We start from the raw sequence: 23,961 nt of genomic DNA on the forward strand, positions 1-23,961 counted from the left end.
CATTTAGCCCAGCCCCTACCCACCTCCCCTCCACCAACCCTCAATTTGTTCTCTACATTTAAAAGTCTCTTATGATTTGCTTCCTTCTCTCTTTTTATCTTATTTTCCTTCATTTCCCCTTTGTTCCTCTGTTTTCTCAAATTCCACATATGAGTGAAATCATATGATATTTATTTTTCTCTGACTTGTTTCGCTTAGCATAAATCACTCTAGTTCCATCCATGTTGCAAATAGCAAGATTTCATTCTTTTTGATCACCCAGTGATATACGGATGTGAATTTTAAAGTTCTGTCATAAACGTATTTCTTTGCGTCAAGTGGGGGGGAGGGGCTGTCGTGTAGCTAACTGAGAAACAGGTTCTTCAGAGTCCAGCGGGCGAAGACCTCTGACTTCCAAAGTCCTCAAGAAATACCCTCCCCAGAATATCTTCTCCTTGTACCATCTTTATCTCCTCTCTCTCTCTCTTCTTCAGTTCTATAAGAAACTGACAGGATATTTACTTCTCTATTTTCATTTCAAATTTCAAGTCAGTGATTTATAATTTCAAAACTACAATCCAGGGGTGCCTGGGTGGTTCAGTCGTTAAGCGTCTGACTCTTGGTTTCAGCTCATGGTTTCATGGGCTCGAGCCCTACATCGGGCTCTACACTGACAGTATGGAGCCTGCTTGGGATTCTCTCTCTCTCCCTGTCTCTCGGCCCCTCCCCTGCTCACGCTGTCTCTGTCTCTCTCGAAATAAATAAATAAAAATAAATTTTAAAAAAACTATAATTGAAAACATTGTTTGTCTTAGCAATAAAGGCCACTAATATAAAGTCCCAGGTGGTAAAATTAGTATTCAGTCCTCTCCCTTGAGGGTACAGTTTCGTGCCTCCCTTTTGGCACCAGCTGCCAGGACACTAAGACAAATGTAAGGCCCCATCCTAACACACTCTTGACCTCTTTGTTCCTCATTTACAACTTGTACTTTATCACCTTAGTTGTGTAATTGCTTCCATGATAAACCACCTTAAATAATTTTGGAGAAAATATATTAATGAATTATATTTCATTGGAATATTCTAGCACAGGCAAGAGTGAAATAAAGCAGAAGACCGGACTGTATTTCCTCTTCTAAGAATTCCTGTAACTGGGAACCAAATTATATACACCATTTCCCAGAGGGAAATGCTGGTCCAGAATAAAAAATGGTCCTTACCAGCTTGCAAATTCAAGGCAGAACGTTATTTGATTTGTGGTGGTATAAAAGGGACCTCTGTCACTCAACATAGTGCCAATCATTTAAGCATAACTTTGGATTATAGAAAATTGTTACTGAGAACAAGAGACATTTTTTTTTTTCAGATAACAGATCAAGGAGGAAGGACCTCTGTCATATTAAAACAACAACAACCACAACAAATACTACCTGGGTTCCAGGGATCGTTGACTAGACTGCTGGGGTCCATTGTATCTATGGTGGTAATATAATTATTTGTATGCACCTCCCAGCCCAAGGCATTGGGTCAGGAATGTAATAGGAAATGGGAAGGAGGGCATGAATGTAATTGGTGTCCTGCCCCTTAACATGGTTACTTCTTGAATGGTCCACTCCCAGACTTGATGCATTTAAGCATTCCTTCTACCTCATCCACCCACTAAAATACCAACCAATAAGAATAAGTGAAACATGAACTATTTGATTTATCCAACATTTTAGTGTATTACAAATGCTAAATCATGAGAAAAAATGAATGTGCCTAAAAAATACTGGATAAAACCCTCAATATTTACAAACCATTATCAGCTGCCATTTTTATTATCTTGCCATTTTTATTATGGTGCCAGCCAACTTGATATCTGCATTAGGGTTTCCACACTTACAGTATCTTCAGCTTGTTCAAGGTGAGTGTCCTGTTTGTTCTCTCAGCCTAAAAGACATATATGCTCTTGCAACATGTAATAGGTGAGCTCAAATATCTTGAAGCAGCTGACAGTGAAACACATTACTAATGTTACGATATAAAAGGTGATATTGCTTTGTATGTGAGGTACCATTTTGTTAGTGTTCAGATTGAAGTATTGGTTAAAAGGTATCTAATTAAATCTAGACCTACATATTCTAATTTCTGCCTTGGTACATAAATTCTCAACCGTGAAAACATTTACAAATGAACATACGTATCCTCTAGTCTGTTACTTTTATACCGTAAATGGGCTCTTAGTAAGTCACACTTCCATTCTTTTGTGGACTATTGCACCTGCCTTCACTGTCCACCCACCTGCTTTGCCAGCAGACAAAGATGACGTATAAGCAAGATGTCAAAGCCACCTAATCAGCTTGCCTAAAGCACAGCGCATTTGTGATGGAGAGATGGGTTTTCCAGGAATTCTGACATAATTTTTCCCATTTATAGGTAGATGGACCTTAGGTAATCTTGTGTATACTGGTCACTGTGTGGTAAGCTCTTTTCGGCATGGAACGCAAAGATTATTTGCAATCTGGTAAAAACATAATCACAAATACATAATTAATAAAATTTGAGTGAATTATATTTCATTAGATTTTTAAAACATTGTGTCCATTTGCTTATTTCCAAATTGGCTTTATAAGAACAAATGTATTTATATATTAATATAGTAATTATATCGGTTACATTACATTAATCATAATATACTGATTTTAACTTTTTTCTATTCCTTTTAGAAGTCAATCCAAGAAGAAAAACGAAGACCAAGGAAAGATAGGTAATTATTACTTCTAGATTTCAGTGCCATCTTATCAAACCAAAATATAAATCCATGTGTTCAAATTATGACTGAAAATCATCTATTTTTTTAAAAATCACCTATTCATATGTGTAGATTTGGAAAGTAGCATGCTCTCATACATTTATATGATGAATATGTGGTTTATATATAATTTAGAAGATCTCACCTATTGGAAATATATTGAGCTAGCACAGTATGAGGCATACATTAAGAACTCAAATAGTTTGTGAATGAATTGTACTGTCCCAATTCAGAATTTGCTTTTCTTGGTCCATTTCTTGGTTTTGATCAGGAAATTGGAACACACCCATGTCCGTGAACTGTCTTTCCCCAGACCCCTTTGCTTTCTGTTCTTCAACATATGGAATTGTTGGAATCTCATTCCTTGTAACGTTTATGGATTTGTCAGGAAATAAGGTTTGTGTCACCTGCAGGTGTGACAACTTAGATTCACACTAGTCTCCATTTCCTATAACATTTCAGCCCACCAATACTTTACTAATTTAACATTATAACACTGTTTCAATTAACTGACTTCCGGAGTGTGCTAATAACAACTGAGGGTTCTTCTACTAAGATGAGTGGACACTGAACTCCTGACTTATGTATCGGTGGCATTCTGAAAGCTCATTTGTAAATTGGTATCTATAACTTGAAAAACACTTTTCCCCAGAAACACTGTAACACTTGGTAGTTTTCTAGACCTATATCTGTTTACCTCATATGAAGTCCCATCAGACCACAGGTACTGAGCATCACAGAACTAATGTGAGTAAATCCAGGAATTAAAATGGTCACGGACACACCTCTGTGTGTATGTCATGTGTAGGAATTAAAATTTAGCCCAGAAATTAACCCACTAAAGGCCAATGGTAAGGAAAGGACAGAAGGTTACCTGTGAAGGAAGTAAGGTAAGGTCATGAAACATTGTGTACATCCATGTACTTAACTGATGCCTGAGAAAATTGGAAAATGCTATGTGTTGGTACATAAAGGTAAGGTTTTCTCAGAGTGGCCCAAGGGCCAGTTATGAACCCTCTCCTAGACTGGCCAAACTGGAACTTTGTAATCACTCCTGTCTAGTAACTACTAATTTTGTACCAAGTTGAATGAGATTAAACCAGGAAAATGTTGGGGCGCCTGGGTGGCGCAGTCGGTTAAGCGTCCGACTTCAGCCAGGTCACGATCTCGCGGTCCGTGAGTTCGAGCCCCGCGTCGGGCTCTGGGCTGATGGCTCAGAGCCTGGAGCCTGTTTCCGATTCTGTGTCTCCCTCTCTCTCTGCCCCTCCCCTGTTCATGCTCTGTCTCTCTCTGTCCCAAAAATAAATAAACGTTGAAAAAAAAAATTAAAAAAAAAAAAAACCAGGAAAATGCTCTCTTAAAGGTGAGAGATGAGGGGTTTTTTTTTTCTTTTTTAATTTATGGTATATACTGTCTTTGTGCATTTCAAGACTTCTCTTGTTTCTATTGACATGAATTGTTACTCCTAAATTATACTAAATAAAAGAAGAGAACAATATCCTATAAGTTTGAGTAGAAAAGTAGACTGAAGCTATGATGTGTTTATGTGTTCATTTACAGTCAGGGGAAATTATTAGATTTGGAAGATTTCTATTATAAGGAATTTTTGCCTAGTCGTTCTGGACCAAAGGAACATAACCCTAGCTTAAGAGAACGAAGACAAGAGAGAGAACACCAGCATCGATGTTTTAATGCTGATGAAAGGTAATACGCTACCTACTAAGGTACAGCATGTTCCCTGTTTTACTCACAGTTCCATTTATAAAGCACTGCCATTCTGTCTTTGGACTATAACAAAATATTCTCACTGAATGTTGCCTCTTAAGATTGATATGTTTTAAAAAAAGATTGATATGTTATCTTAAAGTAAACTCGTAAGGATTATGGTCAGGTATTCAGACAACCCAGTTTTATACCTGTTTTCTTGGTGTTACTGTTAGTAGCACTCCCTTTTACTTTATTTTATTTTATTAATTTTTGAGAGAGAGGGAGAGAGAGAACATAAGCAGGGGAGGGGCAGAGGGAGAGGGAGAGAGAGAATCTTAAGCAGGCGCCACACCCAACTGGAGCCCAACGTGGGGCTCAATCTCATCATGACCTGAACCAAAATCAAGATTCAGACGCTCAACCGGCTGAGCCACCCAGGTGCCCCAACGGCAGCCCCTTTTAAAAGTACCTCACTTTGGGAGCCCCTGGGTGGCTCAGTCGGTTGAGCAGCTGGCTATTGATTTCAGCTTAGGTCAATGAACTCACGGTTCATGGGATCAAGCCCCATAATAGGCTCTGTGCTAACAACAGGGAGTCTGCTTGGGATTCTGTCTCTCCCTCTCTCTCTCTGCCCCTCCTCGTTCTCTCTTAGTCTCTCTCTCTCTCAAAATAAATAAACATTTAAAAAAGTAAATAAAAAATAAAAGTGCCTCACTTCGGATGATAAATTACATGGCCATACTAATTACAAGCAACAGGCAACAAGTCAAAATCTGTGTTTAAGTTCTAACCAATGGAATTCTAAACGCTTACTGGTTTCTCAGTTATGCTGTATATGTTCTCAGAATTCGCAATGTCAGACCAAAAAGTATCCGGAAGAAAGATTCACATAGAAGTATATATTTTGGATTTGATTTCTCAGTTTGCCATTAACTTTGCTTGACATTAAGTATCTCAAACCATTTTTGCTCACTTACTACTTTGCAAATGTTTTCCCCGAAAAAATTCTTTGTGAAGTTTTGAAAGTGAAGGCACATAGTAAAATGCAAACATTGTATGTGAGACAGAAACCAGAATAAGGACAGGCAACGAAAAGCTGTTTTGCCAAAATCCTGAGCAAACGTCCTGTCAGCCCAGGGCACTCGGACCCCTCACCATCTCTTTTGCAGTGCGACCTGGTGCTTTAGAGTCAGAGAGTCTTAGATTTATTTGGATCCTGATTCTGCCACTTGGTAGACGAGTGACCTTGCTCGCATTACCAGACCTCTCTAAGCTTGTTTCCACATATGGGAAAGGATTCACTAAAAACTGCCTCACCACGTTGTCATAGAGGTTAAGTGAAATTATGTATGTGAAGCACTCAACATCAGATGTGCCACAGGGGAGAGGCTCCGGAGATGGTGGCCTTTTTCATCTTTATTTGCTTTTCCAGAATCTACTTGATTTCTGACCCTTGTCTCCAAAGAAAATGTCTTTCTTCCATCTTGAGATCAAGAACTGTAACATATTGCCAGAACTTAGAGATGCTCTAGTCTAATCACGGGGTCCTACATAGGAGACTACCGAGTGCCCAGCAAGATTAAATGACTTGCCCCAGGTTCCACATTGAGTCAGTGAACTAAAACCCAAGGTTTGTCACTGACTTACCTGCTTCCCATTTTAACAACCCAGCCTGTCTCCTCTCTAGTATATTCTCCCCCTTCCCCCAACCACAGACACACATCTGCTGGAAAAATATCATATCCCTGAGCTTCTGCTGGTGTTCCAGCGGTGCCTGTGGATGTGAAGTTAGAATTCACCAGAATGAGGATGCCACAAGCTAGTGTTGGCTGAATGCTTCCTTCGGGCTGGCCATTGTGCCGGGCATTGACTCCATCCTTATGGCAACATTGTGAGGCAGTCACTCTCATTGCCCTGTTATATAGATGACAAGGCTAAGTCTCAAAAGTTTAATGACTGCAAAGTCACCTAGATAAAAAGTGAGGGGGCCAGAATTTGAACACAGGCCTTTTTGAGTTGAAAGTCCATGATTTTCACCACTACCCTGTATTGCCTCCCCGTGCAAAGCCCTGTGTCGGGTGCTCGAGGAAGAGGTGGACACAGTGTGCATGTGATGTAATCTCTATCACCAAAGAGCTTGACTCTAGAGAGAAAGTAAAGATCTAACAAAGATAAACAAGGTAACCTTGTGTATACACACACACACACACATGCACGTATGTACACACATACACACACACCATCAATTTTTCCTCATTAGCCTGCCTTGTCTACATAGCACCTGCCACCACCTGGCATATTAAGATTGTCTATAGCCCTCTCCCACACTAGATTAAACTCCATGGGAATGGGGGCTTTTGTTCACCTTTAGCCTACACTAATGGCTAATACTTAGTAGGTGCCACATAAGTAAATGAATGCACCTATGTGGCTGCATAGGGAGCACCCTTCTTCTCCAGGCAAGTTATAGAATCTAGAGGTAAAGTGGGTGGGGTTTCCCAACTCTACCTAAGGGAAAGGTGGCCCAACAGCCTCACTGAGAGAGCTGACAGGACCCACAGCTAACTGGTTGATCAGATTTGGAAGGAGTGTTGGAGAGAAACATTTGAGTGGTTTTAAGATGAGAAATGATGGTTGTCTATTTAGGCACTTCGAATTTTCCTGTTTGAATAAAATGGGTTAAAAATTAAGGTACTAAAATATTTATTTATTGGTTGTGAGTTACTTCAAACCAAAGGAAGCTCGCCTGTCTCACTGCACCTTCTGACACCTTACTTAGCTGTCATCCAAACACAGTCACCCTCCCCCCCCCCACCCCCCACCCCCCGCCTGCTTGGGGAAAATTGAAAATCTGCTGAGAAAATTATGCAGCTGCGTTTGGCCTTTCTCCTGATGTTTTGAATGTGCCCTTCTTAAATGCCTGTAGTTGGGGGGAGTGGGAGGAATAGAACCACCTAACGGGATGGGCGGGGCTGCGCTGCGCTCTGGCGCCGCTGACTTTCGGGCCCTGGGTCTCACTGCAGGTGCTGGGCGGAAGAGAACCAGGGGCTGGAGGAAAATGGGCCCGCAACCAATCCCTACGACTACAGGAGGCTCCTGCGCAAGACCTCCCAGCGGCAGCGCCTCGTGCAGCAGGTGTAGCCCGGCTGGTGGAGGCCACCGCGGTGGGAATGTGCGCGAGACTGCGGGGTTGCAGGAGCCAAAGCCCGGGCGCTGGCACGACCAGGCGCTGATGCCCCGGCCCTGACCATGGCAGGGGCTGCCCGCTGCGCTCGCCTCTCGAGTGTCAGGGCCAGCCTCACCGAAGGAGGAGGAGAAGTGAGAGCCTTGGATGCCGCGTCTCGGCACTCCAGCACCCTGCACTCCCACCAGCCCGCCAGCTGGGGCATCCCTATCCCTGGCCCCCAATGTATCTCTTTGTTCACTCATTTGAGACTCCTGTGGACCCGACTGCGCCTGAGCTCTCGCCGATCCCTCCTCTCTCATTTTGGAAGACTTCAAAGATTTCTTTTTCCTTGGAAACCGCTCTCCCAGGCCTGCGGGACACTGGAGGGGCGAGTAAAACAAAGCCCGGTGGGAGAAGAGGCGAGGGTGGGGGAAGCTTTGAAGATGAACTCCTTCTCAAACTCGCGCTTTCCCTTCCCTTGGTTATTGAGGTTATTAAATAAAGGAAGTGCCTTGGAAAGTCTGTGGCTTTCGGGGCTGGTACGCCATATTCCCCTTTAGGGCTAGACTCCTGCTGTCCACCTGTGCGGGTGCAGGTGCCCAGGCAAGGAAGTGACGGTGCCTTCTGTCTCCTCCAGCGAACAATCATCGCCTCCAGACATCCCAAACAAACATACTAAGTTAAAAACCTGAGTCTTGCGGCGCAAACGTGACCTGCAGACAAATCCCCAAACCCCACACACACACTGCGCGCGCGCGCACACACACACACACCTTTGGTCCCACCACTGAGCTAACTGTTGGGCTTTTTAGGTTCTTCTAGTCTGAAGATTTGGGGCAATCTCGGCGCCAAATTTTGGCGTATGTAAGAGGGATGGGCAATGGGTAGGCAGAGAGGTTTTTCTCAGTTGATGGCGTCTTAGTTTAGAACCTGGGTTGAGCCCTTCTATGGAACTGACACCCTCCGTCGTCCACGGGGTCTGAAGAGCGCGCGGAAGGATGACGAGGTGATTTCACGGACGACTGAACTGGGAGGAGGGTTCTGGCTGGGATAGGGCTTGTTCCTCTTGCTGGTGTCCCTCGCGTGCGGGGCCCGAAGCCAGAAGACTGGATTGAGTGAGGACGGGTGGACGTTCGTTAGCCGCTTGCTCATCAGAAGTTAAGTACTCTCCAACCCAAAATGTTGACGCCGAAAGGTCTCCCAGAGATGCTCCTACAACCTCTTCATTTTACAGAGGAGACCCCCGAGAGGCGAAACCTCCCACAGTGGCCGGATCGAGCTCAGAGTTCAAGGGCGCTGTAGGCCCTGCACCTTCCCCGGGTTCTCCTTGCGGCCTCCGCTGGGGCTCAGCCCTGCAGACCGACGGCTGGGTTGTGACTTGCTGCAGGCTGGGCCTAGCTCAGGCACCGGTGAAACCAGCGCCGCGGGGCACTGTATACGGCCGAGGGGGAGAGAGGGATTCTGGTCCCCGAGGTGAATCGAGTCCCTCCGCCGCAACCTACCCATCCACCTACCACCTACCACCACGAGGCCCTTGGCGGGGCAAAGCTGAGCTCCGCGTCGCTACCAGGCAAGCCCCTTCTTAAAGCTTTTGAAGTGGCCTGTGTAGACCAGAGCCCTGGCAGTCCGGCCCTTCGGTTCTGGATTGGGAGGCAGTAGGCTCCCTCCCTAAACTCCCCACCCACTTTTTAAGTGAGATTAAAGGAATGGGAAACGCTTAGTGAAAGGTTTCAGTGTTTTTATTTCTCCTTTCCTTTTGTGTTTCTTTGTTTTCTCTTTTTCTTTCTCCCTTTTTTTACATCTCCTTTTCTTTCTTTCTTTCTTTCTTTCTTTTTTTCCTTTTTTTCTTTCTCCCTTTTTTTACATCTCCTTTTCTTTCTTTCTTTTTTTTTCCTTTTTTTTCTTTTTTTCTTTCTGTCCTTTGACATTTAGGCACTGGGAAGACACAAGGGAAAAATTGTACCAGACATTCTTCACTGGTAGGCCTGCAATGCGATCTCTGGGTAAACCACGGACAAGAAGTAGGTCAACCGAGGAAACCTGCCCGGGAGGGTATGCTCTGGAGCCTGGGTTTATCCCCCCACCCCCACCCCAACCCAGCCCCTATTTGAGGAAGAGGCTGCGAAAGCTTTTCCCCTGAACGCCGGCTGCCTCCCCTTCCCATTCGGTGGCTGCCTCCTTTGTGAACTAATGACTGTAATTATTACCTCCCCGAGCTCTTTTGTTGTCTCCAACGCCAAACCCAAGAGTGGGGGGAGTGGGCTCCTTTGCGAAATGAAAGTCTTTATGAAGCAAATTGCCGTCTAGGGAGGGACCACGTTAAGGAAAGACAAATCAGATCCCTGAGTGCATTTGAAGTAGGGTGTGTTAAATAAAAAAAATGTAAATACCACCATTAGATTCAAAGTACTCCAGAGCTGCGGGATTTAATTGAGTTTAAACAGCAGGATTTTAAGTCTCGTTAAAAAAAAAAAAAAAAGTTAAATCCAGGTGTTGTGGTTTCTACCCGCCTTGTATTTTAATCGGTTTCTTCCTTGAAGATTTGTGTTGTGAACGCTTGTTTTAAAGAATCTTTATGTTTTCGACCACTTATCCATAGCAGAATAGTTCTGCAACCCCAGCCTGGTGGGTTGAAGCAAAACATTAGCAGGATTTGGTGTGGATTTAAACAAAGAACTAGTCTCTCCGACTCGCATCTGCGCTGCTGGAGCGAGAGCTGCGGAGCTTCCCTGCCCGTGCGCATACGGCCGAACCAGGAAGGCTTTACACCCTGGCGTTGTTACCTGGGTCCACTGAAGCCAAGGGTGCCGAACGGAGGGGCCAGACTGAGGCCTGGGTTCACGCCCACCAAGCACTGACAGCCCGATTCAGGCTTCTCAACACCTAGGGCTTTGCGCCAAGCCTACCGCAGGACCTGGCCAGCGCCCTTCCCAGACACCGCTCTGAGGCCGCTGTGTAGATCCTACTACTCCTCCCGGCTCGGGCACGTGAGAAGAAGACAAAGCTTCATGGAAATAATTTACCAGGCCCCCGGGTGTCCGGGGACACAGGATTTGGGCTTGTATGCGGCCACCTTGGTCCCCACGACGCCCTTAAGTGAGGGTCGAGGGGAGGGAGCCAAGACTGAGGATGAGTCTCTGCTTCGGCAGCAGCTTTAAAAACTTGACTCAGGAAGTCAGAGAAATAAGGGCTTATGAACAGAGTGGAAATGAATAACGCTCGCCCAAGGGAATGCACGCGGCAGAAGGCGGGATGCAACCCTTCCCCACCACGGTCTTCCTCGCACTCTCTCTGAGAGCCCAGGAGCCCGCAAGGTGTACTTGACTCTGACCCCCGCTATCAAGGGGAAGCAACGTGAACTCAACGCGGCCCAAACTCTCAGGACGCCTTCCCTTTGTTTAACAGCTTTTAGAGAAAGGATATGGTAAGAGAGGAGAGATTCTGACTTTCTAGGGAAAGAAGAAAGCCCTTCTCACCAGGCCTCAGAAAGAGTGAATCTCGCCCCCCCCCCCGCCCCACCTCCAATTCCCCGGTATCATTTAGATTTTCGGAGGGTGGGATGGACAGATCATTGATTTGAGACCCGCTGACTCGAGGGCCCAGCAGGCGATGCCTTCTTTCCGCCTCGGATTTGGAAAGCTCAGATTGCCTGGTTGGAAACTCTATGCAGGTCTCCCACGCACATATCGATTCTGGTCACACGAAAGCAGCAAAACCTTCCACGCCTCCGCAGGCCAAGGTCACCAAACGACCCGATCCCATCCCCCATCAGCCGTCAATCCTGACGACTCTAGTTGCTCTCCCTCGTCCCCCTCCAAGAAGTTTCCATTCCTTTTATTATTTTTTCCCCAACCCGAGGTCCTCGGTGATAGGCTCCTGCATGGATTTTAATTGCCTCAATCAGCAGTCTTTCTCCCATCAGTCAGATCCTGGACGGTGGGCCCGGCGACTGCGCTCCCCGAAGCACAGGAATGACGCGCTCCGGACCGCCGCGCGGCTCAGTAGGAAGGCGTCAGTCTAGCCTAAGGAGCCGAAATGGGCCCTTCAGTACGTAGGCGCCCTTCCCCCACCGTCCCCTCCCCAAGCTCACGAACCGCTCGTGATTCCAGCCCAGCCGCCGAGGCTCTCGAGGTCACAGCGACCTCAGCACCGTCTTGCAGGAAGGCGGCGCGGAAATCGTGCCTCCTTCCCGGCAGCAGGAGCCAGACCTCAAACAATACGCCAATCGATGCTTATATGAGACTCATCGGGCCACCCTCTCCGCCTCGCTGAAGCCAGCGCGCAGGCAGCAGCGTTAGCACTCTGGACAGCGCTCCCGGGCCCGCGGGGACTGCCCGCCTGCCCCCCGCCTCGCTCTCCCCAGGGGCTCGCCCGCACGCCTCCCACCCACACGCTCTGACTCCAGTGCGTTCGCGCTGTCTGCCTCGCATCCTCCCTCTCCCATTTTTTTCTCTCCGCCGCCCCCTCATCCATCCGGGTTGGACTCCTCCTTCAAATGCAGTCGGGTGCTCGGCGCTTTCCCATACCCTGGCTGCGCGGACCCTTTGGTCTCCTTCCCTATTCAACCTCAGCTTTCAGCGAGTTGCCACGTCTCTAAACCCTAATCCCCCCCCCACACACACACACACACACGCACACACACGCACGTTTCCTGTCCCAGTGTGACACCCACCCTCTGCCGCACGGCTGCGCGGGTCCCCGCGCGGTGCCCTCCTCCCGCCACACTCACGCACGCACGCGCGCTCAGGGCCGAGCCGAGGGCAGCTTGCTGACAGTTCGCACTCGGAGGCGACTTGCTCCAGTCTCACGGCGCTGATGGCAACTCCAGGCTCAGGCTTTTGGTCCTTCGGGTCTGAAGATGGCTCCGGGGATCCTGAGAACCCCGGCACAGGTAGGGAAACCGGGGCCTGCAGCAGGCGAGCTTTGCGGGTGGACTGGGGTTTGCGGGGCTAGGGAAGACGGGAGCGGTTTTTCCACCTGCAACAGGAAACTTGGGACACTTCACCCTGCTCTCGGTGTAGATCCCTGATGGCCCAAGAGACCAAAACCCCACGGGCCCTTATCCCTTGGAAAGACACCCAAAGAATCACAAGCCCTTTTCAATGAAGTCTGGGAGAGCTCCCCAAACACAGACCCGTCCCCTCGACACCGAATTCCGTGGGCCTGGGGCACTGCCACCATCTTGGTGTCTGGACCTGTAGAGGGATAGAGTGGCTGTGGGAAAAGGAAAAATAAATGGAAAAGAGAGAATTCTTGGTCTGGAAGGAGAGCCAACGGACAGCTTCGGTATCTAGGAAAACTCGCCGGACCAAGGCAGGAAAGGGGAGTTTGGCCGAACCTATTGGCACCTGGAAGGCAAGTGTAAAAGGGCTGAAGTATGGGCTTCTCTTGGAAACAAATCAGCGAACCTAAGGTCGGGCTGGGCCGGGCCACCAGGCTCCCGCACCCCTCCTGCATCCGCCCTTTGTGCGGAGCCCCAGGCAGCCCCTTTCCGGACCCCGGGCTTATTGCCGTTGTTCCCACAGAACGAAATTTCACACGTCCGTCTGCTGTTGTCTTTCTGACTCGCTGTCCTCCTGCCTGTCTTTCCTTGCAGCGAGAGCCTGGTGTCAGGTGGCCCAGAAGTTCACGGGCGGCATCGGAAACAAGCTGTGCGGTGAGTGCAAGTGCCGGGGGAGGGAATCGGACAAGGCCAGTCCCGCGGGGGCAATGTCACCTTCTCACCTCCGCATCCCCAACAGCGGAGTGGAGGTTTCCTGGACGGGAGTGGGCAGGGGCGATGCAGCCGGGCCAGGCGGGCGGCTGACCAACGCGCTCCCTGTCCTTGCCTAGCCCTGCTCTACGGGGATTCAGAGAAGCCGGCAGAGAGTGGAGGGAGCCAGCCCGCGCGGGCCACCTCCCGGAAGGCCACCTGTGCCTGTAACCAGAAGCCTTGCAGCTGCCCCAAAGCGGATGTCAACTATGCGTTTCTACACGCAACAGGTAAAGGCGCCTCGCGGGGCCCCCGAGAGCCACGGCCCCTGGCTCGGTCCCACCCACCGCGGCCAGAAGGGACTCAGTGCCAGGGGCCTGACCCGAGGCGTGGAGAGGCAGGGAAGGGGCGGACTTCGCAAGAATCTTCAGCTGAAAGCGAGATACGACGGGACTGAACCCGGACCCGGCCTCTACGTGGCGCTGGGCGCGGGCGTTACGAGGGGATTCTAGAGCCGCGGCGTTCATGCTCCAGTGCTGCCTTCGGGTCTGCGGCTGGCAGAGGCCCCCTGGAGCACTGGACCTCGAGGCCGGCTTCTTGGTGCGACTGAAACCGCTAGGACTTGGTTTCCCGTTCGGAATTGCTGAGACTTTCTAGGTCTTTAGATCGAAAGAGTAATTCGTAGCTGCAGTTTCACAGGGGAACTTATTCGATTCAGGTGAGACCTGCGCAAGGTTTTAGTTCCTTGCGTTTACCCACCCAGTCACCTAAACATGCGCGCGCGCGCGCGCGCGCACACACACACACACACACACACGCACACACACAGACTTAGGAAATACCGAGCTAACGTAATAGGCCAGAGACCTTAACATTGCATGCTCCACTTTGTCTGAGTTGCCCAAAGGCATTCTTCAAACATTTCTGATGTGACGTATTTCCATAACCACTTAAGATGATTTACTCAGATACAACATTTAGGACAAACCCCTCTGCAATAGATGAATGGAGGCACACTCCTTTTTTAAAAAAGAAAGCAAATACGTCATGGATTGAAATACAAGGATTAATTTGGGGTATGGGAGAAATCGCAATTTCTCTTATTCCTTTATCGTTGAAAAATACCTCCCTTTTAAAGAAAATGCTCTGCGTTTCCTGAAGATTTTTTCTTTTTTAACACAAAATCTCTCAGGCCAAAGAGAAATTGCCGAATCAAGATCTTGCCTGGACATTTTCACGATAAAATTAAAATGTGACATTTTGATTCCATTTTTTAGACCTGCTGCCAGCCTGTGATGGAGAAAGGCCCACTTTGGCGTTTCTGCAAGATGTAATGGGCATTTTGCTTCAGTATGTGGTGAAAAGTTTCGACAGATCAACCAAAGTGATTGATTTCCATTACCCTAATGAGCTCCTGCAAGAGTATAACTGGGAATTGGCAGACCAACCACAAAATTTGGAGGAAATTTTGATGCATTGCCAAACGACTCTAAAATATGCAATAAAAACAGGTATTGTCCAATCAAAAATAATAAAGCTCTTTTTTCTTTTACAATTTTTATTTTTATACAAACATTTTTCTGTTTGATGGTGTTACTGGTATTTTCAAATTTGCAAAGTTATTTTCATCACTAAAAAAAGTCATTATTAGAATGATATAAAACAAAGAAAGGTACTCTTTACTATTAATGTTAATGCTTCTGAAGTTGATAATGTCAGAAACATTATAAATGTATTAAGTATAAATCATCAGATTTTACATTGCACGTATTGGGCCACGGAGATTAACCACTGATGTAGAAGCAACCATTTGTCAGCAGAGGCCAGTAGAAGTGACTCAAAATGGAGAAAGAAAGGGAATATGGAAATGGAAGCTCAAAAGGCATGATCCAAACAAAAGCCCAAATACTAGAGGAGTGCTAGTAATTTCCATGGCATAGGAATGGTCAGGCATTGGACAAACCATCCCATGTAATCACTGAAACAGAGGGATAATATTTTGGCATTGTCTCAAATGTCCAGGACTTCATATTTGAACCCCAGGATTTCTCTATTTTTAAAGAAATGTACACAAAAGAAAACACAATACAAACTAGCATAACAATTCAGCCATGTTATATAAGGATCTGTGCTTCTCAGCCATTCCGTATATAAAAAAAGAAAGTGGGTGGGGGAGGGGAATCAGATATCCTTATTTTAAAATGTATTTTGTATTTATTGCTTTTTCACAGTATTCTTCACACTTTATCCATTTTGTAGTCCCAGGTGTAATGTTTATTTGGGCACATTCTAAGCTTTCATTTTGTCTACACAAAGTCGCTAGTCATCTCTCCCAATCCAATCGTGATTACCCCTTCTCTTCCTGCATTGTCTCTAATCATGCTGATGCACGATGGCACTACACTTCATTAAAGCAATAAAAATAAGTATGAATGACTTTTAGGAGGGGAAGAATACCTTGTGGATCTAAACTGATATGTAACCTTAAAAAGCTCTGCTAGCAAATAAAAATGTCACATGAATATTAATTACCACAGGAACTTGATCTTTTTATGTTGCAAATTTTTTGGTTAATTAATTATTGGTATTACTCTAATCAACAACAAACATTTTAAGAGTGTTTGCTGTGTGGCTTTAAGCTACTGTTTTTGTTTTTGTTTTTGCATTCGGTATACCAACTGAGAGGGAAAGTATGCAGAGAAGAAGCCTTGGGAAATCAATTTACCGTATTATTAGTATCTACTTTTGTGAGACTGTAGACTTGGAACCAGATACTAGGGAAAGGAATTTAACCTGGTGATTTCTATCACAGTCGGTCTGTGGGATATGAATTTTGAAGGCTTATTAGGTCGCATTCTCAGTTATGTTCACAGAGAATCCACAGAATGTGTATATACTATGCATTAAAAATGTTCCTCTTCCCAGCTTTTTATGTATCTGCAGGTGCAAATATGAATAGTGCTTTTAATTCATTTTTGTTTGACCTATTCCCTAACCTAATATTTAAATATCTTAATAGTAGGCTGCTCCTTATTATTTTTATTGCTACCAAACCAAAATGTACCTATAAAAGTGTTTTACATCTTCATCTTAAAAGCTGGTGATGTCTGAAAAGCAATTTAAAGAGTTAAGACCATGGGAATTGCAAATCAGTGAAAGTCATCATTCGGTCAATGTTTCAGTTAGTGTCAGGAGAAGATGGACCAATTCAATATTTAGATTTTTCCAATAATGCTTTTGAAACTGTTGGTCAAGTGGAGATCTAATGCATTTAAAGTTCAGAGGAAAATATGATGAAGTTGAATTTCTAAGCATCAATATCAATAATTATTTATAGCAGATGTAGTCTTCTGGGCTTCCCATTTCACTCCCAAATAGAATTTCAAAAAATTAACACTGGTCACCTCCTCTTTTTTTGACTTGCAAATTTACAGGTTTTTATGCTATACCTGGTATTTCACAGCTAGTAATATTTAGGGTCTGTAAAATAGTTACCATCCCTATGACTGTTAGGCATTTTAGTGTACCTCAGGAGATGCTTTTATAAAATATGTTATCACCTGCTTTCTACTGAGAGTCCTTAATCTAATTTCCACCTGGCCTCCAAGGATGGAGAGGTATGAGAGCCAGTGGGGAAATACTTTCAAATGAAGTCTTCATGTGTTTTTAAAATTACCCCTGTAGGAACTGTTGGAACAGAAAACTGAAAACTGCAGAGAATAATAGAATTCTGGAATAATTAAGATTTTCAGGGGTCATTGGACTTGGTGGTGGTGGTGGTGGTGGTTGGGGAGTGCAAGGGTTAATGTTGTCTTGAGTCTTTCTACGGAACCATCAGACAAAGAAATTGAAGCATCAATAAATGAGGCCGTCCTTGGGTGTGCGCTGCAGGTACCGGGAGAGCAGTTTGGACCGACTTTGGGGCCCTCCCCATCTGATTGTGGACGAGAGGGTTTGAGCTGCCTGGGGCCGGTGGCTCCCATAGCCTGCACATCCTTCCCAGCTGGAGCATTCCAGAGGCGCCAGCAGCTCTAATCTCACATTCCCCCCTCACTGCCTCCCTGGCTGCGACTGCGTGTGGCCACCAATTCCGGGCCCGGTGGGGGTGGTGGCAGCCGAGGAAGGCATGCACAGGGACAGCTGGCAGCCTCCCAGGCGGTACTTTTACACCCTTTCTTTCCAAAAGCCCTGCCTGGATTGCCTAGCAGCCTTCAGGGGTCACAGGAAGAGAGCAAATAGAATATTTCTGTAGCATACTTCTGCAGAAATCAAGAGAACACGTTGTTCTAACCTGGCAAACTATCTCCTTCCATATTTTCACATCACTATCAATGAATGAAAATTTTGAGGAGGAGAGATTCAGGTGAAATGGGAGACCAAGGTCAAAAAAATATAGGAGAAGAGAGTCAAGCTTGAAACATCAAACTTGTTTCACAGTTTTCCAAAGGCAGTCATCAGGATGAATTGACCTTTTGATATCCTGGGAACCCACGTGCACCTTGAAATTTCTCTCCATTTTATGCAGAGGTTTTCATGCCAAAGTTTCTAGAGAGTTAAACAGTGTGTGATAATGGACACCAGATTCATCCAGAAAATGCATATGAATTGGGAGAGTAGATTAACGGATTGATTTGCTAATCGTTATTATTTTCCTCACTTTAAAGAAATGGCTCAGGGAAAGAGAAATGAAGGGGCATCGGGAGGGGAGAAGCGGCTGTGACTTCAGCTGTGAGCTTTAATGAAATGGGGAGTCAATGAGGCAGAGACAGGAGAGGGTTGTTCCAGACAGCGCCCGCAGCAGCAAAGGGGCTTTCTCACTTTCTGCGGATGCATAAACTGACGGGGTCAGCTGCAGAGGGCCTGGTAAGGAGCGAAAAGGTAGAAGGGCACCGTGCCACAGGGAGGCAAAACAATGCTGGAGAATGAGCGAGAGCCACACAAATCCCAGTCTCTTTGAAATGTGCCCTTTCCCAGCCCCTATCTTTTCTCAGTGTCTAATTGTCTAGCCACATGCCCGCGGCTGATAAGGGAGCACTCCAGTACTAGAGATAAGCTCTGTGTTGACTTTTGTCCCTGCTTTCCTCATTGCCTTCCTTTATCTTGTTTTGCCCATACTGGCTGGAGAAACTGTCATCCCCAGGCTTCAGACAGATGTCCAATAAGTGGCGGATGCCTTTTTATCAGATGCTATTTCCATAATTGATAATCTTCCAAAATGTGGGCTGCCAAACAAATCGCATATTTAGAGATAGGCTTTTATGGGGCAAGACAAGGAATGGAATTCTGACGAGATATTTACCATCACATTTTAAATAATGGCCTCAGGAGTATTTGGATGTCAACTCCTGTAGAGAGTTTTAGAGAAATCTAGAAGTTAATTAGATAAGCCTTGCTAATGGACTCATCCGTCCATTGAATATATCTTTACGTATCTTGTTGACAACGCAGTGATGCTGACTGTATTCAGCTTTATTTTAAATCACAACTATGAAGAAGTTCTGTTGTTTATAATCAAATATTTGGACAGAAAAGAATTGACAAGAATTAGATTTGTCCATGCCATCTTTAGACAATCATCACCTTTTGAATCCAGGGCAAATCATTCAACAGTGTCCTATTTTCTCATTTTTGCCTTGTCTTTTGTAATCATCAGCCATTTGTCACGGATATTATTATGAATGTTGGCATGCCTGGCGGATGTCATGGTATGACTGATTCCCAGAACAACTTCAACAACAAAAAAAGGATTTTCAGCAGCATGAGTGCAAACAAGAATAGCTTTGGATTGTACTAGCATTTTAGTTTGCAAATACACTGAAGGGATGCTAGGAGGTAAACTAGCATCCACATGGCAAACCACATTTGTTGTTTTTTTATAGGATAATGTTCAGAGGAAGATTTTCAGAGTGTGTTTTAAGAAACACCATAACCCAAAATAGTCTGTCTCGTTACATGAAATGCTCCTTTGGGGTGTGTGTGTGTGTGTGTGTGCGCGCGCACATGTGCATGCACACACACATGTTGGGTTTCTGAATATAGATTTACTATTACTGAAGGATCTTTCAAGGTTCTTTAGCTAGAGAAATCATGTGTTTGAGAGGCATTTATTTTCACTTGGTGCAGTCCTGATTCTGGTACTCCGTTTTCTTCAGGGCATCCCAGGTACTTCAATCAACTTTCCACGGGACTGGATATGGTTGGATTAGCAGCAGACTGGCTGACATCAACAGCAAACACTAATATGTGAGTAGTTAATGTGTTTTGCTTAATCCAAGATAATTATTAGTGAGATTTCATAGTCTTTATTCAGCCTCTCCTGTGAAAATCTTTTTTTATCGATTAGCTCCTAAAATAGGGATATCAACTTCAGAAGTATACGGGTGTTCAATCTAACTGAAGTCCTGACACATCTTTCATGCAATCAAAGCTATACAACATTTTTCAAACACAAAAGGCACTTTTTTTGGCATTTGGGATTTATAATTATATATAATATGAAAGAGAAATGGGACCAGATGCTGTTTTTTTAAATAGAATTACTCTGCAATGTTTTTTGTTTATTCATTTGATAAGTGACCCTTAGGCATTAAGCCAATAATTGAAGCTCCTAACTTTAGGAATATAGGAAAATGAGCAGCCCTTTAGAAGATGTAATTTTCTGTCTGCGTAATGCTATAATCAAAACTTCGGTGAATGTAGGGCTTGAAAAAGGAAATACAGTAGTTCTATACGTGTTGTGACGATGAATTATTTCTTTGAGTTACATACATAAAATGTGACCATTACTACATTTCAGGTTCACCTATGAAATTGCTCCAGTATTTGTGCTCTTGGAATATGTCACGCTGAAAAAAATGAGAGAAATCATTGGCTGGCCTGGGGGCTCTGGCGATGGGATATTTTCTCCTGGTATGTGATATTTCAACCTTTCTTTGTGGTTTTTCTTCTGATATGCAATGCCTCATTATGAACCTAGGAACAATTAAATACCTAGTCTGTGTTTCTGCTTAGGTTAAATGAGTTATGTTGATCAAAAGAATGAGTGTGACTATACAGGACCACTGACCATGCTTCCAAGCAACTACCTCATGCTTGAGCAATAGTTATTTGTGTTCAGAAAGAGGATGAACAGGGATGACATTTAGCCAGTACTCCTACTGTAATCCTACACAGAAGATGTATGGATCATGTGGAACAAAGGAATAAAGATTCCAAATAAGGGAATTTGCTCTCTGAAACTTCCCACAATTAGTGAAAGGGTAGCCTCGTTTAATAAAGCATTCTGTTTCAGGATGCATTACGAGGCAGATCTCTGTAACAGAGCCTGTGTACCCTGTCCCTTTCAAGTAACAACCAGAGAAGCTGATTCATACTAATTTCAAGGAGGGTAGAGAGTGGCTTGGGAAACCATTTTTTTTATTAACTTGTTTTATTTTTATTTTTTTTAAATTTACATCCAAGTTAGTTAGCATATAGTGCGACAATGATTTCAGGAGTAGATTCCTTAGTGCCTCTTACCCATTTAGCCCATCCCCCTCCCACAACCCCTCCCGTAACCCTCAGTTTGTTCTCCATATTTATGAGTCTCTTCTGTTTTGTCCCCCCCCCCCCCCGTTTTATATTATATTTGTTTCCGGGAAATCATTTTTTTTTATTTTTTTTATTTTTTTGAGAGACAGAGAGATAAAGCATGAGCAAGGGAGGGGCAGAGAGAGAGGGAGACACAGAATCTGAAGCAGGCTCCAGGCTCTGAGCTGTCAGCACAGAGCCTGACGTAGGGCTTGAACTCATGAACTGCGAGATCATGACCTGAGCCAAAGTTGGCCACTTAACCGACTGAACCACCCAGGCGCCCCTGGGAAACCATTTCTTAAAGCTGAAACAGAGGGTGATGATTTCTTCAAGAGGTTTCTTTTTCCTTCTTTATCATACCATTCAGTCTTTTCCATCCTACTTTTATCACCAGCCATTGGATTCTAAGCTCCATTATCTACACCTCTTCCAGCCAAGAGAATCAACCTGACACAAAAAGCTTTGCCCTTCATTCCAGATCTGTGTGTGACCTTGGTTTGATGCGGGAAGAAATAGAAGTTAGAAAGGCAATGGGGAGAGAGTCACTGACCCATGGAAAATAAACCTGGTGTGCAGACTGTCACCTAATCAGTGGCAGGAGAGGGTCATCAGAAGGGGGCATACGCTCAGTACACTGAGATTGGCCCTGCTGGGGGGTCAAAGCCACACCTGCCATTATGTCAGGCCCAGCAAAAGCCACATCAAGATGTCCCTGCAGCAAACCCGCCAAGACAAGTGGATGATGAGGGAGAGAGAAAATAAAGAACAGGTTGAAAGAAGAAATTATAAACAAGCAACAGAGGCCTCAAGGCTAGGGCTTAAATTAAGCAGCTTTACCCACAAGCTCAGATCTGCTATTATATTTTATGATTTTAAAAATACTTCACAATTTTTCAGGTGCAGGAGGAAAACATGTTAGTTAAATGGAAGGGAAAATTAGCCTTTTTTTTTCATTGAACACCAGTTGTGATGAATTTTAAGCTAGCCTTTATTTTGTAGAGGACTTAGTTTTCCTTTGGAAAACCATTCCCTATTGAGGGAATTTTGTCATCATTCTCTGGAACTGATGCTCGTAAGGTATTTTTCATGAGGAATTAGGTAGTGTTCAGAGATCAACATCGTTTCTACCTCTATTCTTCTTCCTCTTATGAGGTTGGTGTGTGATTGAGAATCCTGGGCTCTCTTTTAACGGTCCCTAGGAGTGGGAAGAACAGTTGTTCCTGTTGACCCTGAAAAATTGGCTAAAGGGGCTTGGGCCAGGCCTAATTTAGCTGGTCTTGGAGCCCACCCACTCCAGAAAATACACACCCAGAGAAAGAATCCTCTTCCGCAGCTCTGCTAAGCCAGGTATGGACACCCCCATCATGGGACACCTGATCATTTGGTCAGTCTTTCTACGTGACCAAATGATCAAGTAAAAAGACTTAACCTTGATCATGAGGCTCCTTCCCTGGATGCTAAAGATCCATATGCTCCCATGCCAACATGGAAGCCACAGATGCCATATGCTAAATATAATGTAGACATTGCAGAATGGGAAGGGGACAGAAGTAAAGGCCATTGGCAAACTGTTTCTGCCCTGCTTTCTACAAGCCATTACCGAGGAGAGAGGGATTATAGCATCCTCACTTGCTAATGGATGCCTTTCTGGGTAGCATCCAGGCTCATTCCTGGGGTAAAGTGTCTTACAATTTAAGAGGTAGGAACAGGGAAAATCATACATCTTATGGGCCTGAGATCTGAAGGTCTTGTTGCCCAGGACTAAATACAAAGGGTTAGATCTGTGACTTGAATATATAACTCAGCTCAGTTTACCTTACACCTCCATCTATAATATCCAGAGGATTTATGCTTCATGGAAAGGTCTTTGGGATGTCTAGAAGAAACCTGTTAATGTGATATCCCGTCTGGGAGCCAAAGAGACCTGGAGTATTCCTCACTGCTCAGCAAGTCACAAAGGACTGAAGGAGAAGTAAGGGAAATCATGGCTTAGTCACAAACCTTTTCCTGTCTAACGGGATTTTCCTGATGTTTCAGAGCTTGTATTTGCATCCTTTCTCTGGAAGACGCATCCATCCTCCTGCCTGGGCTGCACAAAGCGGTCTGCTCTGTCTAGTGGCCCAGAATCCTCTGCCTTTCTCTCAGACCTACTGGATTTTTTTTCTTGTAGTTTTATGGTATTATTAACACTAATACGATGTGCACATAAGCAGTCTATTCATTTTCTTCGCTGTGCAGCCTGGCATTGGGGTTGGTGACTCTGAGGGCCAGCTGGGTTTCTCTTTCCCCAACAGCTCTGTGACTCTTGGAGGAGGCATTGTGAGCAATCTCTGCACAGTAAGATTTGTTGCACATCAGCCACAATTCAAGCTTCTTGATGCTGTGGACTAGGAACTTCTGGAACCACTGGCCAGCATGTGCTTTGTTTTCTTGTTGCTTCCATAGCCAACGTTGGCCATCAAGATCTGGCCCTTGAATCTTCTGCACATCCTGTTGTCAATGCCTCTAGGGTTCTGCCAGTTGCACTTAATTTTGACACATCGGTCTGACTGGTGCCTGATAAACTTCGTGGTCATCTTTTTAACAATCTTGGGCTTCACCAGAAGTCCAAAGGCAGCCATGATGCCAAGTAAGAGATGGCAGAGGACGAAAAGTAGGGATACTGGATCTTTAGAGAATAACTGCGTGGCAAAATGAGGAGTGGGAAAGCAAAGCTGGAAGCTTCTTGAGTAACTGTGCTGTGTGATTCACTTTCTTTGTGTTCACCTTTCCCTTCTCCTTCTGGTCTCCTTTCTCCCCAGCCTCTCTGACAAGAACTAGGGCAGTACTTCTCACATGGAGGCTATTGTACCCCCAGGCATCACTTGGCAAAGAATGGAGAAGGTTTTTTTAAGTTTATTTATTTATTTTGAAAGAGAGAGCGCACACATGCATGCAAGCAGGGAGGGGCAGAGGAGGAGAGAGAATCTCAAGCAGGTTCCACGCTCAGCGCAGACCTTGATGCAGGGCTCGATCTCACAACCGTTGAGATCATGACCCAAGCCGAAATTA

At 45.1% G+C, this 23,961-nt stretch overlaps 3 protein-coding genes across 3 annotated transcripts in view; 2 read left to right on the top strand and 1 right to left on the bottom strand.

Annotated features, from left to right (window-relative positions):
* Nucleotides 1-8,158, top strand: part of MYO3A (myosin IIIA) — a 229,463-nt gene extending 221,305 nt beyond the window's left edge. The window contains 3 exon segments of the mRNA XM_032593843.1: nt 2,688-2,728; nt 4,334-4,477; nt 7,504-8,158. Coding sequence (XP_032449734.1) covers nt 2,688-2,728; nt 4,334-4,477; nt 7,504-7,621 — 303 coding nt within the window. The 3' untranslated portion in view covers nt 7,622-8,158.
* Nucleotides 8,159-12,038: 3,880 nt separating this feature from the next.
* GAD2 (glutamate decarboxylase 2) overlaps nt 12,039-23,961 on the top strand; it is an 84,958-nt gene continuing 73,035 nt past the window's right edge. Inside the window, exons 1-6 of the mRNA XM_030322495.1 lie at nt 12,039-12,537; nt 13,243-13,302; nt 13,479-13,628; nt 14,616-14,849; nt 19,491-19,581; nt 20,135-20,247. Of these exons, the coding sequence (XP_030178355.1) occupies nt 12,462-12,537; nt 13,243-13,302; nt 13,479-13,628; nt 14,616-14,849; nt 19,491-19,581; nt 20,135-20,247 (724 nt within the window). The 5' untranslated portion in view covers nt 12,039-12,461. The remainder of the gene's footprint in view (nt 12,538-13,242; nt 13,303-13,478; nt 13,629-14,615; nt 14,850-19,490; nt 19,582-20,134; nt 20,248-23,961) is intronic.
* On the bottom strand, nt 23,066-23,531 carry LOC115518909 (60S ribosomal protein L32-like). Its single transcript, XM_032593844.1, is given in 2 exon segments — nt 23,066-23,315; nt 23,318-23,531. Coding segments are annotated over 2 exon segments (405 nt in total). The 3' UTR covers nt 23,066-23,124.

Source organism: Lynx canadensis, chromosome B4 (genome assembly GCF_007474595.2).
Source record: "Lynx canadensis isolate LIC74 chromosome B4, mLynCan4.pri.v2, whole genome shotgun sequence".
Classification (NCBI taxonomy): domain Eukaryota; kingdom Metazoa; phylum Chordata; class Mammalia; order Carnivora; family Felidae; genus Lynx; species Lynx canadensis.